Source organism: Euphorbia lathyris, chromosome 7 (genome assembly GCF_963576675.1).
Source record: "Euphorbia lathyris chromosome 7, ddEupLath1.1, whole genome shotgun sequence".
Lineage (NCBI taxonomy): Eukaryota > Viridiplantae > Streptophyta > Magnoliopsida > Malpighiales > Euphorbiaceae > Euphorbia > Euphorbia lathyris.
In genome coordinates, this window is record NC_088916.1 from 74,574,146 (window position 1) to 74,592,616 (window position 18,471).

The following is an 18,471-nucleotide window of genomic DNA, read 5'->3' on the forward strand; positions in this document are numbered from 1 at the left end:
ATTTTATGAGGTATTTAGCGGCATAAAAATGACCATGTTTGGCACCATCCTCCTTTCCAAGCTTCTGTCAACGTTATACACTCCACGAGCTTCTATTTTCAATACCTTGCTACCTAAGCTTCCCACCCCACGCCCATGCAAACTAATCCTTCCAATTCTTGCGATGCACACCGGATCTCGCCTCCTCTCAACCAAGTCAAGGTAAATATGGATACTACCTACTTCATTGATTTAGGCATAATTGTTATGGGTTCGTCATCCGAGATGAGCATGGTGCTACATTGGGGTACTTTTATAGGTTTTGAGAGAGTCTATCTGAAGCTTCGGTTGTTGAACCGTGGAGTGTGAACGAGACTCTTTCTGCATTCAAAACTTCCAACTTCTCTCATGTTATTCTCAAATTATATAACCATTTTCAATTTAACTTACCAAGATAATTAAATTATGAACATATGGTATTTTATTTCAATAAATAGGAGAATTAATGTTTACTTAATTTGAACATGTTATAAAAAAGTAAAATCTATAAAAGTACAAAAAGTAATGCTTTTGAAACTTAAAAATTCAATGAACATACTCTTTTAGGTAAGATTCTTACCATAATAAATGGTTGGACTACAAAGAAGGTTCCAAAAATTAATTTTCATTTATCTCAACAATCAATGAACTTCAATTCAAGTATTATACAAACTCAAAATTAGTTAAAATAAACACATAAATTACTAAATTAAGAAAAGTAACCTACACAAATTTCAAATCTATATTTAAACTAAAAATTGAAAACCCAAGATTATAGGAATACCATAAACAAATGGTTTAGGACATAAAAATGTCCGCAAAGCACTGACTGGTCTGGTGTTTTCTTCGAGCTCGACGACAGACAGACACAGTCTTTAATCCATCCATCACTCAATTTTTATGAACCAAACACGCCTTGACTCATGGCGTAGATAGAGAGAGACACAACAGAGAATAAAGAGGTTTCGACGTGATTTCCACGCCGTAACCATTACGACGGCGAAGTCGCCCTTTTTAATTTTTTCCTAACTTTGACTGGTATTTTGATCAAACTTTTTCTTCATTGGCTTTTTTGATTTCGAATTTTCGTATAAAGGGGGAATCAACGGTCTCAAACATTCTCATCGATTTCGTAGCATCTTTTTTTGCTGCCTCATAAGGCTCCTCCTCCTTTTTCTTCTTTTGCCGTTGACGCCGACGACGTCGACGATGAAGAGCCGAGGCACTCCTAAAATCTCAATCAGATGGATTCCTTTTATTTGCGCGTTTTGTTTTGCTCTTGGAATTCTTTACTCTAACAGGTTCGTCTTTCCTTTTTTGTAGTCTGTTCATTCAATTTCTTCGTTTTTACTGTGTATTTTGTTGTGTTTTGTGAAAAGGGGGTTTTAATTTTAGGTATGAACTCAGTTTGCAAGTTGTAAATTTTGACAATTTTTTTATTATTAAAGTTGATTGTATTTAGGCTAATTTGTTAAATTTTTCGAACTTAATAGCTTAATTGATATGTAAAATTTGATTTGGACTAAACTGATCGTTATGATTGATAAATGTGATGTAGAGACTTCATTTTTGAGCTATGGGTGATATAAGATCCTATAGCATCCAATATTCTGTTCATGGTTGCAACATTTCCATCTTATTAAGGAGGTTGTTGCTATTCCAACCTTGGCCTGAGGAATGTGGGGGAGATTGTTAGGTTTATCCACGTCGGTATGAAAAGACGAGTGTTTTGTTAATAAATGTAGTAGAGTTTGTTGGGTTTTCCATATTGGTTGTGGAATGATGAGTGTTTAGTTGATATATGTGAAGAAGAAACCTCAATTTCTTCGATTTTACGGTTTTTTGTTGGATTTTTCTATATCGGTTGTGGAGTGATGAGTGTTTAGTTGATAAATGTGAAGAAGAAACCTCAATTTCTTCAATTTTACGGTTTTTTGTTGGTTTTTTCTATATTGGTTGTGGAATGACTAGTGTTTAGTTGATAAATGTGAAGAAGAAACCTCAGTTTCGTCGATTTTACGGTTTTTTGTTGGATTTTTCTATATCGGTTGTGGAGTGACGAGTGTTTAGTTGATAAATGTGAAGAAGAAACCTTAATTTCTTCATTTTTGCGGTTTTTGTTGGATTTTTCTATATCGGTTGTGGAATGACGAGTGTTTAGTTGATAAATGTGAAGAAGAAACTTCAATTTTACGGTTTTTTGTTGGATTTTTCTATATCGGTTGTGGAATGATGAGTGTTTGGTTGATAAATGTGAAAGAGAAAGCTCATCCTTTGAGCTAGTTTTAGCTAATAAGACCCAAAGCATTCAATATTTGCTCATGCTTACAACTCTCCACCCTATTAGGGATGTTGCTTCTGTTTCAACTTCGGTTTGATGTACGAGGGGGACATGTTTGGTTTTTTCCACGTCGAATATGGAAAAGCGAGTGTTTAGTTTGATAAATGTGGGGGAGATTGTTACGTTTTTCCATATCGGTTGTGGAAGGTGAGTGTTTAGTTGATAAACATGAGGAAGAAACCTCCATTTCTTCGTTTTTATAGTAGATTTTGTTGTATTTTTCTACATCAGTTTTGGAAGAGGGGAGTGTTTGCTTGATAAGTGTGAGAGAGAAACGTCATTTTTGAACTAGTTTTGTATGACAAAGACCCAATAGCATCAAATAATGTGCTCATGGTTATAACATCAGCCCTATATATGGAGGTTCTGTTCCTACTTTGGCTGATGTATGTGGGGGAGATTGTTGGATTTTCCCACGTTGGGAGTGTTTAGTTAACAAGTGTGGGGAAGATTGTGGGTTTTTTAGAGGGGCGGAACTACTGGGGTCTCGGAGGCCCCGACTCCAAGGAAAAAATATCAATAATTTCATTTACCGACAAAATATCCATCGTTAAATATAAACATTCAAAATCTGTGACAAATTGATGTAACAGACGGAATTGGCAACGAATATTCCAGTCTTTTCTGATTTTTAATCCCAAAAAAATCTTTTTTTCGTACTCAATTTTTATCCCCCGAATATTTGGCTCTGGTTCTGCCACTTTTTTTTTTTTTTTCTCTCTTATGAGTTTTGGGACGGGTGAGTGTTCGGTTGATAAATGGAAAAGCGAAAACTCGTCTTTTGAGTTAACTTTTGGGTAAGAAGGCATAACATCCAACAGATTTTGTGCATTTTCCTCTTTTGATGAATCAAGGTTTTCGTTTTCATGAATCTCGTTTTACAGGGCGTGGGAGCCACTTGAAACCAACAGTCCACTTATCGCGCAGCGGCGAGAGGAGTCGGAGTTGCGGGTTGTCTCGGACGAATCTCAATCTCAATCTCAATCTCAATCTCAATCTCAATCACAATCTCAATTGCAATCTCAATATCAGTCTCAGTCTCGGTCTCGGTCTCAGTCTCAGTCTCAAACACAGGTTTCTTCTTTTATCTCTTTTGATTTTTTGGTGTTTGTTCATCTGAGTTTTGGGTTCTGAGTTTCGTTTGCTTTGGATTATATATTAGAAACCTCCGCACGATAAAGATGTAATGGGTGAAGTTTTGAAAACCCACCAAGCAGTTCAGTGAGTTCCAATTCAGCTCTGTTTCTCCTTTGTAATGTTGGGGTAAATTTTACCGACGGTCTCTTAAGTGTCCGCCACAAAAGTTCATTTTGTATCAATAAAATAATTCATTTTTGCAGTTTATACCAATAAAGTCACTTCGAAAATTTTCTGACTAAATTCTCCCCGAAAATGCTTACTAGAACGTTTAGTAAGTTCAATCAAGACCACATATGTATTAATTTACTGCCACTTGACACCCATTTGGCAAGTGGTAGTAAATTAGTACACATTATGTGGTTTGGTTGAATTTACTAAGGGTAAATTTAGTAGTTATATACTATAAAGAGTTTAATACTCATTCCACATCATCGACACATCATCATTATAATAAACTCCATTTTATTAGATTATGTTCTTTAGAGTATCTCCACGCAAGCAACCCCAAATATTTAAAATAACTTTATTAGTACAAAATGCAAAGTTTAACTATTTTATTAGTACAAAATCAACTTTTGTGACATTATTGGCGTTTGTCCAAACTTAAGCGACTGTCGGTGTGATTTACACTGTCATTTTGCTTAATTTGAGTTTTCTTGTTTGAGTCATGTAACATTTTTGTTCACCTTTCTGGACTCCTTCCGCCTTCCAGGACGCTAGACAAGTCAATTTCTATGCTTCGGAGGGAGTTAGATGCAACTCGGAGTCCGCCGGAGGTGAGCACAGTTACCGGCATCACCGCATTGTCGTCCACCATGACTCGTGAAAAACCATCCAAGCAGAAAGTTTTTATGGTTATTGGGATTAATACAGCTTTTAGCAGCAGAAAGCGGCGTGATTCAGTCAGAGGGACTTGGATGCCTCAAGGTGAGTCCCATTGTGATTTCTTTTTCGGCTATTACTTTGTTGATCATGTTCCAAAGTGTTTTGAAGTGGTTATTGTTCTTCATTAGGGGAAAAGCTTCTTCAATTGGAGCGTGAGAAGGGGATTATCATCCGGTTCATGATTGGTCATAGGTGAATTTCTTTTCTCCATTTTTGTTGATACAAGAAACTTAAGTGTGAAAGAGGAATAGAACTTTCTCCATTACATTTATTTGAAATATGCTTGATGCATTCTGTTCTAGTACAATCACAATGCACATATTAGGGGTGAGAATTCAGGTTGGCGTGTCATAATCGTGCTATGTTTCTATATATTCTATGAGATTATATATGATAAAAATGCATCAAAAAATGATAGATTAACACCCCTACCATGGATCGTGTCGGCTGGATTCTCTTTATGAATCGTGTTGGAAATTGCCACCCCTAGCACGAATGAATTGCAAAGTTAATCTATTCATTTTGCAAACACTTTAATCTACTGCCAAATATGCTTTGATGCATTCTGTTCTAGTACAATCACAATGGACGTATTAGGGGTGGGAATTCCGGTTGGTGTGTCATAATATTGTTATGTTATTTATATATTTTATGCGATTATATATGATAGAAGTGCATCAAAAAATGATAATTATGTCAAAGGGTCGTGCCAGTTGTATTATCTTTATGAGCGGAGTTCGAAATTGCCACCCCCAGCATGGATAAATTGCAAAGTTAATCTATTCATTTTGCAAACACTTGAAATCTACTGCCATTAAACAAACAAGTGCTGCATCTGCATTTAGAAGAACAAAATCTTGATCTCTCCCTTAGATCCTTGATAGTTGTTTGGCACGCCTAAGGCTCCAGGCTCACAAGGTACTTAGCCAAGCGCCTTAGCACCCCCAAAGGCGTGCAATGTCACCAAGGCACGCCTTTGTGTGCCTGGCTGTGGTTACAAGAGACACGACTAGGATATTTTTAGGATTTTAATCTCCACCATTGGATTAGACGCATCTAGTGTCCAAACTAAACATAAAAAAGAAGACTTTGAAGAGACGCAAATACACAATTGGAAATTGAGTTTGTAGATAACAATAATGAGGATGACAAGGATCGAATTCTTCTTTGTATGATGAGGATGATAAGGATCAGATCGTGGAAGAAGAATTTGATGATGTTGGAGATGAGGTGAGTGATTATTGATGAACTTGGGCGTCGGAGACTTTTGATGAGAAGTAGCTATTGGTCAACTCGACTGCACCTGCGCCAGGGCTCTAGGACCCCTTTGCGCCTTAGTGCGCATGCACCTTTAGTAACTATAGATCCTTGTGAATTGTGACCTACAAAAAAATAGCGGGACTTTATGAAATTCCTAGCATTTCCTCATTTAGCAGCTTCTTTTCTGTGCTGATAGTTGCACATTTTGGTTTAAGCTTGTACTTCTTTTTTCGACCTTTGAAATTAGGGACATTAAAATACTATTTAGTACGTAGAATCAATAGACATTGTTGGTCACTAAAAAGCACTTGGCATCCGCATAATCATTGAAAGTAGCAAGGAAGAAACAGAAAAGATACTTGTCTTGATCCTTTTAATGATATAGCTCTTTTGAATTGAAGATTTTGCTTGTAGTTAATTTTCATACGTGTTTACGTTTTCAGCTTTATCCGGTCTAATTTTATGGGGACTAACCTCGTTATATGCATTTGATTTTCCAGTGCAACATCCAATAGCATTTTAGATAGAGCAATTGATTCAGAAGATGCTCAACATATGGATTTTCTTAGGCTGGTGAGGCGACATACTCAATCTTTCTGTATATATTCGAGTAAAATACATAAGGACCGTGACGTCAAGATTGTTTTTTTAGGAGCATGTCGAGGGATACCATGAACTGTCTGCAAAGACGAAGATTTTCTTTTCCACTGCTGTTGCACGGTGGGATGCAGAATTCTATATCAAGGTGGATGATGATGTCCATGTTAATCTCGGTAGGCACAGTCTCCTAGATCATCAAAACGTTTTCATTACTATCGCAGAAGAACAAAGCTTATCATTTTTCGTGTGTTTTTATTATGTAGGTACACTAGCTGCCACGCTTGCTCGCCATCGTTCGAAACCTAGGGTGTATATCGGATGTATGAAGTCCGGACCCGTTCTTGCTCAAAAGTAATTGGCGAAAAATCTGATAAGAGTATACATGTTCATTTGCTTTGTCAAAGTGGTGACGAATGTTTCTTGCTGAACTTTTCTGTTATTTAGGAATGTCAAGTATCATGAACCCGAATATTGGAAATTCGGTGAGGATGGAAACAAATATTTCCAACATGCTACTGGACAAATATATGCGATATCGAGGGATCTGGCCCATTATATATCCACAAATCAGTAAGGATATTTGATCTCTCTTTTGTTCCTTTATTTTGGCTGAAGTACATTAGGCAATTTGCAGCATTTCGAGCATTTTCAGTATTTATGATGTTGATTCATATGCAGGCCAATATTGCATAAATATGCTAACGAAGATGTGTCGCTTGGAGCGTGGTTGATCGGGCTTGAGGTTGAACACATCGATGACCGCAACATGTGTTGCGGGACACCACCAGGTAACATTGTTCGCGACAAACAAGTCTTGAATGGAATTCAATTATCACTTGAAGTTGTAACAATCCTTCTAACTTCTGCGACTTATGCCATTGTATCTGTCGCTGATGCTGCAGATTGCGAGTGGAAGGCGCAGGCTGGTAACGTGTGCATTGCATCTTTTGATTGGAGCTGCAGCGGAATCTGCAAGTCTGTGGAAAAGATCAAATTTGTTCATGATAGGTGTGGTGAAGGGGATGGAGCTGTATGGAGTGCTCTCTTTTAAGAATCTGTTACATTGTTTCTACTCAGAAACATACGAATACGATCGAACGAACAATACGAACACCACGAACAATGAACGAACAATACTTAAGGTAGAAGATTAAAGATGGTAGTTATAAGTTATAAACATGGTGTATACATTAGATATTTTAGGTAGAAGACTCCTTTAGAGACAGAGACAGAGAGAGAGAAAAAAATATGAATGTAAAATTCAATAGACATGGATACTACTCAGACATGGCTTTTTTTTTTTTTTTACTGTTATAAAATGTTTTTTTTACTGTAGTTATTTTCTAGCTTTTGAATGAATGTTTGCTTTGTGCAGATTATAAAAAGAAAAAGAAAAAGAAAAAAAGAAGGAATTTTAGCAGAGGTTTTGGGTCCTTTCAATTTTAGCAGATTATTTAATTGGATTTTACGTTTTTTATGATTTCAAAATAAGTTTTGGAATGAAACGTTTAAAGTTCAACAAAAATATTTCTTTCTTTTTTGTTTGTTTTTTCGTCGAACACGTGATAAGAATTCAGATAAATGACACGCACACGATATATGTGTACATGTGTGTTTGATTTGTTAGTGACGGATAGTATGGTACATGTGGAATAAAATAATGAGATTCATGACCGATTACAGGTTCTGTTAATGATGTCTAAATTGGTCCAATTTGTCAACGATAGTTTCTCAACATACCAATGTCAATAATAATTGCTCTAAATCGAACTATACCATTTATGATGTTAATAATAATTTCTCTAAATTTATAGCTATTGAGGTATTTTGATACTTTATCTTATTTAAACACAACATGGACTTTTATTTTTGAGAGTTCAAAAGAATTAAATAACACTTATTTCAGACCACGTCTAAATAAAGGCTCAATTCATTTTTTAAAGTTCATCAAACTCTAATAAGCCCACAAAACCCAACATGGTAGAAACCGTTCTGCCGTTTAGTCCAAAGGTAGAGCGGTACTTTTATATTCGTAGAAGTTTATAAATAGGTATTGTCTACTTTCTCTCTCTTTATTATATGAAATTCCACATTCTTTACTCTGATTGGTTATACTAACTTTGACATCCGAGTGTACCCAGAAACCCTCCCAAGCACAGATAACGAATATCCAAGAAAGTCAACTCGATAGTTGGACTAGATCTGACATTTGGTGCGGTGAGCATGGATCCCACTCCATGACCTCCAGATCTTCAATCCGAGCAGCTTAAAACATTTTTCAAACCCATGGACAAACAACTGTTAGTGGAAAGAAATCCACTCCACTCCTTGATCAGAGGATATAAAAAATGTAGTTGATCACACGGGGGGAAGAAGAAATAATCTTGAAAAGAACATGCAAGACCTTGAAATCCATGATCTCGAGGATGATATGATTGAGAAGTCCAAAACAACTCGAAACCTCGTGACCGATCCTAATGCAATGTTGCTCGCCGCATCACAAAGAGACTCAAGTCCAGACACTACGCCGAAAAGCTATTCAGGCGATGGTTCAAAACCGTCGTCCCGCAAGAAATAAAACTATCACGGGGCTCTCTGCAGTCTGATGGATCTTCAGACGACGGTTGGGTTCTGTCATGTGAAGGCACGTCATATGACATAAGCCTATTTGTAGGCTGCCATATTACGCGTGTTATGATGACAGCTTATTTATTATTAGTCATCGCACGACATCATAATAATTAAAAACGTCAAGGCGATATATGATAGATTGACATATTGGTATTTGCAAAAATTCTGTCGTTTTAACTTGTTTTAGATGACATAGGTCTTAATCAATTATGACACTGGATTTCTTTTCAGATGACAGATTTGATTATTTTTGTGTCTTCATATTGTTGTTTAGATGTTTTTTTTAATTAAATGTGGCTTTTTGCTTTCTTCTTGGAATGAATTTCTATTTTTTACCTGAATAATGAAACATACTCAAATGAACATGAAGTTCTGTATATCAATTAAATTAATTGGAAATCAATGCTCATAATCTGTTTACATTTGTATAAATAAATTTTTGAATTAAAACTCAAAAAAATAAGCAATACATATCAATGGGAAACAATATCGTTATTGATGTATCGCTACAACATTCTATACATTCAGACCCAGAAAACTTACACTTATACATTGTACTTATAGCTTTTTTGTAAAGTTATTAATATTGTACTTCAGTTTTATCCATAAAACGCTGATAATTTTTTTAGGGATAATTTCAAATTGAACTATATGGTTTTATGATTTTTCAGATTAGTATCTATGATTTTTTCCGTTTACAAATCAAACCATATGGTTTACATCGTTAACAAAATCAAGGCAACGGTCTTTTATTAAAAGGCAGAGGTAATTTTAGAAAAAAAAATTATTTTTTGATATTTTTTTTTACTTTTCTTTCTCCTCATCCTTCTTCCTTTTTTTTTGGAATCCCAACATTATGGAAATTCCAGAATCCAGCGAACTTTATTATGCTGGAAATTGTAGTATTTTCTAGAATTTTCAGAATTCTGGAAAATTTGAGAAAATGTTGGAAATCTAGTAAAAGGAAGAAGAAAAAAGTCAAAATAATTAAATTTTTTTTCCCGAAATTACTTTGCCTTTTAACAGAGTTAAGACATTTGCTTGATTTTATTAATGGGTCTCTCACGTCACCCATTTAACGGAGTTAAGGCATTTTCCTTGATTATGCTAACGGCGCAAACCACATGGTTTGATTTATAAATAAAAAAACATACCGATCTGCAAAAACTTATAACCACAAGTTTAATTAAAAATTATCCCATATTTTTTTTAGTAAGTTTTAACTTTTATCCATAAATTTAAAATTTAGTTTTATTTTTAGTCATCCATTTATTTTTTCACTCTAAATTTATAATGCATTTACAATATTGCTAGAGCTAAAATTGTTAAAATTGCTCTTACCTAACCACATCAAAATATTTCTGTAATTTATTTCATTATTCTTTTAAAAAGAAAAGGCTTAATATTTTCGTGGCCCCTGAACTTATTCCATTTTTTCACTTAACCCTTTATTTTTAAATGGATTTATTTTGATTGCGTTTGAGATTTGATATTTAAACCCGGCCCGTCTAAATTAATAACAAGTTAGACTAGACTTACACTGAGTGTTTTAATATAAAAGTCCGTTAGGTCTGAGCCGAACCGATCCATGGAAAGATCTACTGTTCAATGAGTCAAAAGGGCTAATTGACAAAATGTTACAAGTTGAGGTGCCGCATAGTATTAAGCCAAAATAAAATGAAAAAACTGATCGTTGAGAATTATGAGGTGAATGTTCGATATTGAGAAACAAATCATCATCTTTCTCAGTGGACTGACTTCCTTGTTCTTCAAATCAGCTTCAGCCATAAATTCAACTCATCAATTCTTTTTTCTTTAATTTCAATCACACGGTGGTGGTGGAATGGAGAACGCTGATATCTTCCTCCGCCTGCGCGACTTCCTTGAGCGCATGCGTCAACCGTCCGCCGCCGATTTTGTCAAATCTCTCAAAAGGTTTCTCCCCTTCACCGCAATTTCCATATTCATTTATCGTATGTGTTTTTTCCTCTAGTAATCGGACCTACGCCGGTTTTCTATTTCATGTTAGCCGCTCATTGGATTTTCAATTGAGAGCGTAGTTTATATTCAGGGGAATTTGATTGTAAAATCTCATAATCTAATATAAGAATTTGGTCTCTGTGTGGCAGGTTCATCGTCTCATTTTCCAACATTGCTCCTGATCCAGAAAGGGATAGTGCTCGGGTACAGGAGTTCTTTGTCAACATGGAAGCAGCTTTTAGGGCTCATAAGCTTTGGGTTGGCTGCTCAGAAGAAGAGCTGGAGAGTGCTGGTGAAGTGAGTTACTCTGACCGTTTTATCTCTTATCAAATTATGTTATGAAAGATGGTTGATAATTTTGCTTTTTTGTTACCGAGTGTTCTTGCAAATTTGCTGTGTTTTTCATATTAACTATGATTCAAATTCTTATTTGTGGAAAATTTTAGCATCATTGTGAGAGATCCCAAGAATGCATAATGAATGTGTTATCTACCAAATTGTAACCATAATCATCAATGCACTTTAAGCTTTCCTACTTTCCTGCATATGATGTTGCTGTCTAATGCTGCTAATGCGTTCTGAGCAGCTACTCAAGGTACAAACTGTTGCCTTGTCATTGTTTTATGTTTTTGTCCAGCTTAGACTTTGGGATGTCAGAAAATGATCTTTATGTTGGGTTCGCAAAGTTGCCTCAATGTGAATTACACAAGTACCTAGTAGTACCGGTCAAGTACCTAGTAGTACCGGGCGAGCTACTTCTTTCGGTAGAAGGGTTATTTTTGGAAGTTAAGGTAATGTGCATATTTTGTGAGAGAAATAACTGTACCAACTAATTTTCATTAGTAGAATTTTAACAAGATGAAAGAAGTTATGGGATGGAGAAACATGCATTATCAATGATACCTGTGAGTCTGTGACAGCATCAATTCCATTCTTCATCTTAGGTCTATCTTTCCTGATGGATCGCAGGATAGCGTCAGGCTGCCCAATTTTGTATGAGCTTTAGACTCTACAATAGTATATAATTTACACCCCAACATATCTAGACAGGTTGACATGCAACTCTTCAAGGAATTTAGATATGCTGCTACTGTCAAGAGGTATCATTAGTTGTAGCTTTTCTATTGGCATTCCAGCACCTCTAGATATGATAAAGGAAAAATTGCACAAGTTTAACCCTTCAGAGTCTTGGGTGAGTTTATGAGATACTGTGTTACTGACTTATTTTCTAACTCTTCAACTTGGTTGCGTCTAGGGAAGCTTTGGCGTTACCAATCTCCTCAAAATCATAAATAAAAAAAGAAGTGACTTCTTTGCACATATTTCAGACAAGATGGGAAAAAAAAGTTAAACAAGAAGAAGGGAAAGCCATAGATGCAGGAGCTTATTATTTAAAATTGCGATGTTCCTTAAACTATATGGTTTGTGAATGGTTGCAACTTCTATAATTGCATGATTTTTCATGTTACTATTTCCTATCTTGATTCCTTCAGCTTCTGTTCCTCCCCCTCTCTCCACCTTCCATTCCTGGGGGAAGATAGTAATTACATCATGGTATTAATAGATGATATTCTTATTAATTAAAATTTGTTACATCTGGCTGTCTTTTACATACAGGGGATCGAGAAGTATGTAATGACAAAGTTATTTACCCATGTATTTGCTTCACTTCCGGATGATGTTAAAGGTGATGAGCAACTTTCTGAGAAGATGTCTTTGATTCAACAATTTATTCGTCCCGAAAATTTAGACATTAAGCCAATCTTTCAAAATGAAACATCATGGCTGGTAGGTAAAACAATTCGCAATTTTCAAAATATTGTCTGCCTTCCTTCGCACGGTTTAAAATAAAAATGGTCTCAGTATCATAGTTCATGTATAACTAATGCAGCCGAAGTAATTACCAATACATAATCTTAAAAGTAATTACTTGAAAGCTATGCTAATTTTAGATTTATAATATTTTTCAAATTGTCTTTTATCTACAGTTTTGTGGGTAACTTTTTGCCAGCTATGATGCATCTTTGGAGAGTGCATCTGCCATCATGTATAGTCATTATCCGCTGGTGAAAATTTTGACTTCATTTTGAATGCAATATAATGCTCTAGATTCTTGTTCTTCAATGTAAAATACGAATCAAATAAGAGACAAATGCAAATTGAACTTTAGTTGGATGTTGGTTGTAAATAATTCTTTTGCTTACTTATATTTTCATAGTTGGCTAGGTATTGTTGTGGATGATCAATAAATAATGCAATCACACATAAGTTTAACTTTGATTCAATACATGTTAAATTTGTTTTGTAAACAAGGAAAAAATCTTAAATAATTTCTACCTATAGGGAAGAGCCTTTTTTTTTTTTTTACATATATGTATCATTGCACCATAATGATTTCCATTTTGTGTCTGTTAAAGCCCATGGTTTCCTTATGATTTCTGTGTTATTTGGTCTTAATCTCAAATGACAATGCATTTTGTCAAATAAAATCAGTGTGTAGGTCAGGGACAATTATACCTTCAAAGCTAAATTAGTTAACCTCATTGATTCATTAAACCGATCTAAACGGTGTAACGGTTAACGAGTCTTAGGAGAGCTACAACTCAAAAGCTAGCAATTGCGATTGGAGATCCTAAGGCCATAGAAACTCCTAACTGGAATTGCATACTTCCATTGATTTGAAACAAAAACTAAAAGAAAAATTTCGTAGATATAGAACCCATTGAGAGTGTAGCAACCAAATAAATAGTCTGACACTGTAATTTTAGTTGAATTGATATACTTGTATGCATGTTTTGGCCTTTTAGGAACTTTTAGATGCACCATGATGAGGTAAGGATTGTTCTCTTATATCTTCCGAAATCATAACTCCCACTACAAATTATGTCTCATCTTATTGTATATGGCACTCTTGTAGCATAGACTGCATGAGGGAGATCCAATTCACAGACCTTTTTGTTTATCCTTGACATGTTTGCATCCATGTGTATGTTTTCGATAACCTAAACTCCACCCTTGGTCAGGTTGTGTCAGTGTTATGATTTCTTTTTTCTTTTTCGACATTCTATTATATATGTGCCCTTTATCTCCCTTTAATCCATAATTTTATATTTATGACTTTATAGAACTTAGTCATCATCTTCTTATGAATCTGATATGTTACTTAGATAAGAGGAAAAACTCACTATGCGTTTAAGAGCTTTGTTGTGTATTAAAATCTTACTGTGCTTTTTTCTGTCTGTGTTGGTAGCTTGCCCAGAAAGAACTGCAGAAGATCAATATGTGCAAAGCTCCAAGAGACAAACTTGCATGCATTCTCAATTGTTGCAAGGTCATAAATAACCTGTTGCTGTCAATGGCATCAAGTCATAATCCCCCTGGAGCTGATGATTTTCTTCCTGTCTTAATTTATGTAACTATAAAGGTGAGACCACTAATATGATTTCTTTTCCCTTTTGCTTGTTCGCATGCCCGTAAACGTCGTTTGAGAACAATACAATGTGTTATTCATGTTAATGTATAAACTTTTCAAGTATGAGACTATGAGTCGATTTATTTGCTTTTCTGCTAAGATGTTAATATTTTACTTTCCTTTCCAACTAAATTTTGAATCATCTCCAATTGTATTATTTTTACCTAGATGTCTTAACTTCTCGTGTTTAAGAAACGATCCTGTTAGAATGAATAAGCATGATCAAATGCACAGTTTCTGCCTAACATCTTTCGTGGGAAAATACCTACAAGTTACAGGTTGAAACTAGTGCCCGTTGAGCTCTAATTTTATGCTTTCTTAAGTTTCTGTTGGTTTAATTACATTTAAGATTTTGATACATATTTCACAAACTTGCTTTGTTTCACCTGATTATGCAGGCAAACCCTCCTCAACTCCACTCAAATTTGTTGTACATACAACGGTATAGGGGTCAATCTCGGTTAGTTGGAGAAGCATCTTACTTCTTCACAAATATGTTATCTGCAGAGTGTTTCATCTCGAACATTAATGCAAGTTCCATTTCATTGGAGGAAACTGAGTTTGAAAAGAACATGGAATCTGCTCGTGCTCTTCTATCTTGACTTTCAACTGATGTGGGGTCAATCTCGGTTGATCGGGCTTGAGGTTGAACACATCGATGATGACCACAACATGTTTTCTGGGACACCACCAGGTAAAGATGATTCATGAAGTTGTAACCCTCGGTTGCAATGTTATTGTTGATTTCTAACTTTTGCGTCTTATTGTCATTGTATCTGTCGCTGATGCTGCAGATTGTGAGTGGAAGTCGCAGGCTGGTAACGTGTGCATTGCATCTTTTGACTGGAGCTGCAGCAGAATCTGCAAGTCGGTAGAAAAGATCAAATATGTTCACGATCAAATATGTTCATGATAGGTGAAGTGAAGGGGATAGAGCTGTATGGAGCGCTCTCTTTTAAGAATCTGTTACATTGTTTACTCGAAACACTCCAACGAACATATTCATCTGTGGTCCGAAAACACTTCCTACCCAATTGCATGTCCAGCTAGAGAAGTTACATGCATACTGTAGCAGTTTCAAAATATGCATCTTCCTCACTTCTGGAAAGCCTGTTAGATTCTGGGGCAATGGCTAGTGCAGTTAAACTAAAGCTGCAGTATTTTGTAAACATGGTGTATACATTAGATTCTTTTTAGGTAGAAGATTCCATTAGAGAGAGAGAAAAAAATAAAAGAAAAATATGAATGTAAAATTCAATAGACATTGATACTACCCGGCCACAAACAGTTGTTTTGTGCCTTTTTATTCTTATAATTTGTTACTGTAATTATTTTCTAGCTTTTGAGTGAATGTTTGCTTTGTGCAGATTATAGGAAGAATTTTCTTTTTTTAGCTCCTTTCAAGTTTGAAGTAGCAGAACTTCTGTAGATGTATGAGCTAAGAGCTTTAAAGAAGAAAACAAACAAATATTTATGAATTTAATGCAACTTAGAATTTACAAAACGAATGAAAATTCCTTTACCCGATTTCTAAAGCACAAGCATTAAATTTCTCATTGGCTAAATAAGGGAAAATTACAAAACTGGATCAAATGGGAGGTCCATTTACATATTTAACCCATTTACTCATCCTACTACATATCTATACTGATTTTGTGTGACTTTTCCATAATACCCTCAATATTTACGCGCGTCTGTCTCCCTCCCGTCTGACTTCGCAAATTCGACCATATGCGAAGCTAATGTTTGAATTTGCTTAATGAATTTAGTTCACATATGCGAAGCCTGAGAAGCTGAAGTTTGTTTTGCTTGATGAATTTAGTTCGCATATGCAAAGGCTGGATATGTTTTGAAGCTAATTTGCGAAGTGGTATATAACAAAAAATGGCAAACAACAACAGATTCTAACATTAAAATCATAACATTATCAAACTTTACAACAAGATTGCCATAATAACAAAATTCAAATCATAACATTATCAAAATTTACAACAATATTGCCACAATAAACTCCTAACAAATCACTTCAAAGTGAACCTAACTAATCCGGTACCAATTTTGAAGCGGATGAGTAATCTTGGTGTGCACCATGAGACACATCCATCCCAAAAGGTCTGGACTTCCATTTCTCATCCCAAATGGTCTGGACTTCCAGACCTTTTGGGATGGACGTGTCCTACGGTGCACACCAAGATTACTCATCCGATTTAAAATTGGTACCAGATTAGTTAGGTTCACTTTGAAGATTGGCACCATGGGATGAACGTGTCCTATGGTGCACCCCAAGATTGACACACCTCTCCTAACCAACCATTTTAGGAGTGAATGTGTCAATCTTGAGGGAAGTTAATCCCTATACAGGAAGGAAAATCATCTCCCATGCAGCCCAGTACGTCGCCTTCCAGAAAGGGATGTTACGTATTCAACCACCTTCAGAAAAAATTAATCGTGTTAGGCAGGGAAAAAGACGATTTTGGCTTCGCGAAATGAAGATTAGCGAAGCATGTGAATGTAAATGTTCAGGGAAAGAGGTGATTTTACTTCGCTAATCGATTTTTTTCGCGAAGTCTGCGAGGTCTGAAACGTGAGGATCTATTCGCAGACTTCGTGAACTAATCGATTCGCGAGGTAGATCCATACGTTTCAGACTCTTTCTCTTCGCATATCTTCACGAAATCATCGATTCACGAAGTAGATCGTCACTTTCCAGGCTCGTTCTCTTCGCAAAAGCTTCGCGAAACCATCGATTCACGAAGTGTATTCATGAAAAAACGCAGAAAAAAACAGATACTTACATTTTTCGCTCCTTTCACCCCAAAAGCGACAATAACAATATGATAACATGGGAAGAACGAAGGAAATAACGTAGAAAAACCATTTCTTTGATGGTAACAAGAAGAAAGAAACCAAGCAACGAACATGAAGATGAAAAACCATGGCTTCGTTTTCTAGGGTTGGAAAGTTGTAGAATCAAGAGATGAAGAGAGAAAAAGAGAAATTCATTGTGATTTTGATGAAATGGTGCAGATTTCGTGCAATTTAAAGGAAGAAAGGAAGATCAAAAGTCTTGAAATCATTAATGCAGGAGCAACTTTTCGCATAAGCAAGGAGATGAGGGGGAACGGCCGTTCGCGAGTGGTGGGAAGTGGGAAGGTTAGGAGTATTATGGGAAAGTTATATAAAATCAGTCTAGATATGTAGTAGGATGAGTAAATGGGTTAAATATGTAAATGGGCCTCCCATTTGATCCAGTTTTATAATTTTCCCGCTAAATAATCAATTGGTCTATGAGACAAAAATCTACCCTAAGACACCGCCACTAATCGAGTTGGCCATAATTCAAGTCGCGGTTTTTTATAGTCACTTTTCATTCTCTTCATCTTCTAACAAGAGAACAAGAGAAAAAACAATTACATCAAAAGGGAAAGCTGTAGATTACGAAAGGAACTTGTTACAAAACAAGACGATGTGTTTAAAAAAAAAAGGTTTTAATAATTTTTTTTTATTAAACCATCTGGTACTCCGAACCACATTGGTCGACTAATCTGGATTCGGGACGGATCCAAGGATTACGGTATTTAAACCCCTCCCAATCGCCGTTGTAGGGGATAGGTTTTAATAAATTTTTAATTTAATTAAAATGTTTATTTTTATTTAAAATAATTAAATTTAAAAAAAACCGATTTTAAAAAATTATAAGTTTAATTAGATTATTTTTAAAAATAGCATATGCAAGTATTTAATAAGTTTTTTTTTTTTTGAAAAGGCAAGTATTTAATAAGTTGAAATGGTATTTTAAATTAATTATTTGTATAAGAATTTAATTGGTTGAGGATCTTTCATGTTTTATGTGACGAGTTTCGAATCGAAATGATAAAATTATAAAAAAAATTATTTGTATAATTTTTTTTTGGTTAAGGTGAAAAAATACACATAATGTTTTGGTTCAGAAGTAATTTTATCCTTAACGTTGATAAATTTGGTCAATTTGAGAAATAATTCATCAAAATGTTTTCTCGGTCATGAATTTTGTCATCTATACTTCACACGTGCGTTATTTTATCAATAACAAATCACAAACATATGTTGGATGTGAAAAAAATAAATAAAAAATATACTGTCGTTTGTACGAATTGGACACAAA

General features: G+C 35.3%; 2 protein-coding genes across 3 annotated transcripts; both read left to right on the forward strand.

Annotated features, from left to right (window-relative positions):
- Nucleotides 1–845: 845 nt before the first annotated feature.
- Nucleotides 846–7,579, forward strand: LOC136235570 (beta-1,3-galactosyltransferase 7). Its single transcript, XM_066025317.1, has 11 exons — nucleotides 846–1,319; nucleotides 3,244–3,433; nucleotides 3,522–3,580; nucleotides 4,212–4,426; nucleotides 4,513–4,576; nucleotides 6,145–6,217; nucleotides 6,297–6,417; nucleotides 6,508–6,595; nucleotides 6,689–6,814; nucleotides 6,923–7,032; nucleotides 7,147–7,579. The coding sequence occupies exons 1-11, from the start codon at nucleotides 1,228–1,230 to the stop codon at nucleotides 7,293–7,295; spliced, it is 1,287 nt and encodes a 428-aa protein (XP_065881389.1). The 5' UTR covers nucleotides 846–1,227; the 3' UTR covers nucleotides 7,296–7,579.
- A 2,981-nt stretch (nucleotides 7,580–10,560) lies between these two features.
- On the forward strand, nucleotides 10,561–15,669 carry LOC136235571 (vacuolar protein sorting-associated protein 9A-like). 2 transcript variants are annotated; one of them, XM_066025318.1, is made up of 6 exons: nucleotides 10,561–10,810; nucleotides 11,005–11,152; nucleotides 12,473–12,643; nucleotides 14,106–14,279; nucleotides 14,726–15,021; nucleotides 15,122–15,669. In XM_066025318.1, exons 1-5 carry the CDS (start codon nucleotides 10,719–10,721, stop codon nucleotides 14,927–14,929), a joined length of 789 nt encoding a protein of 262 aa, XP_065881390.1. In that variant the 5' UTR covers nucleotides 10,561–10,718; the 3' UTR covers nucleotides 14,930–15,021; nucleotides 15,122–15,669. The 2 variants fall into 2 exon arrangements, with proteins under 2 accessions (XP_065881390.1, XP_065881392.1); XM_066025320.1 differs by lacking the exon at nucleotides 12,473–12,643.
- Nucleotides 15,670–18,471: the final 2,802 nt, after the last annotated feature.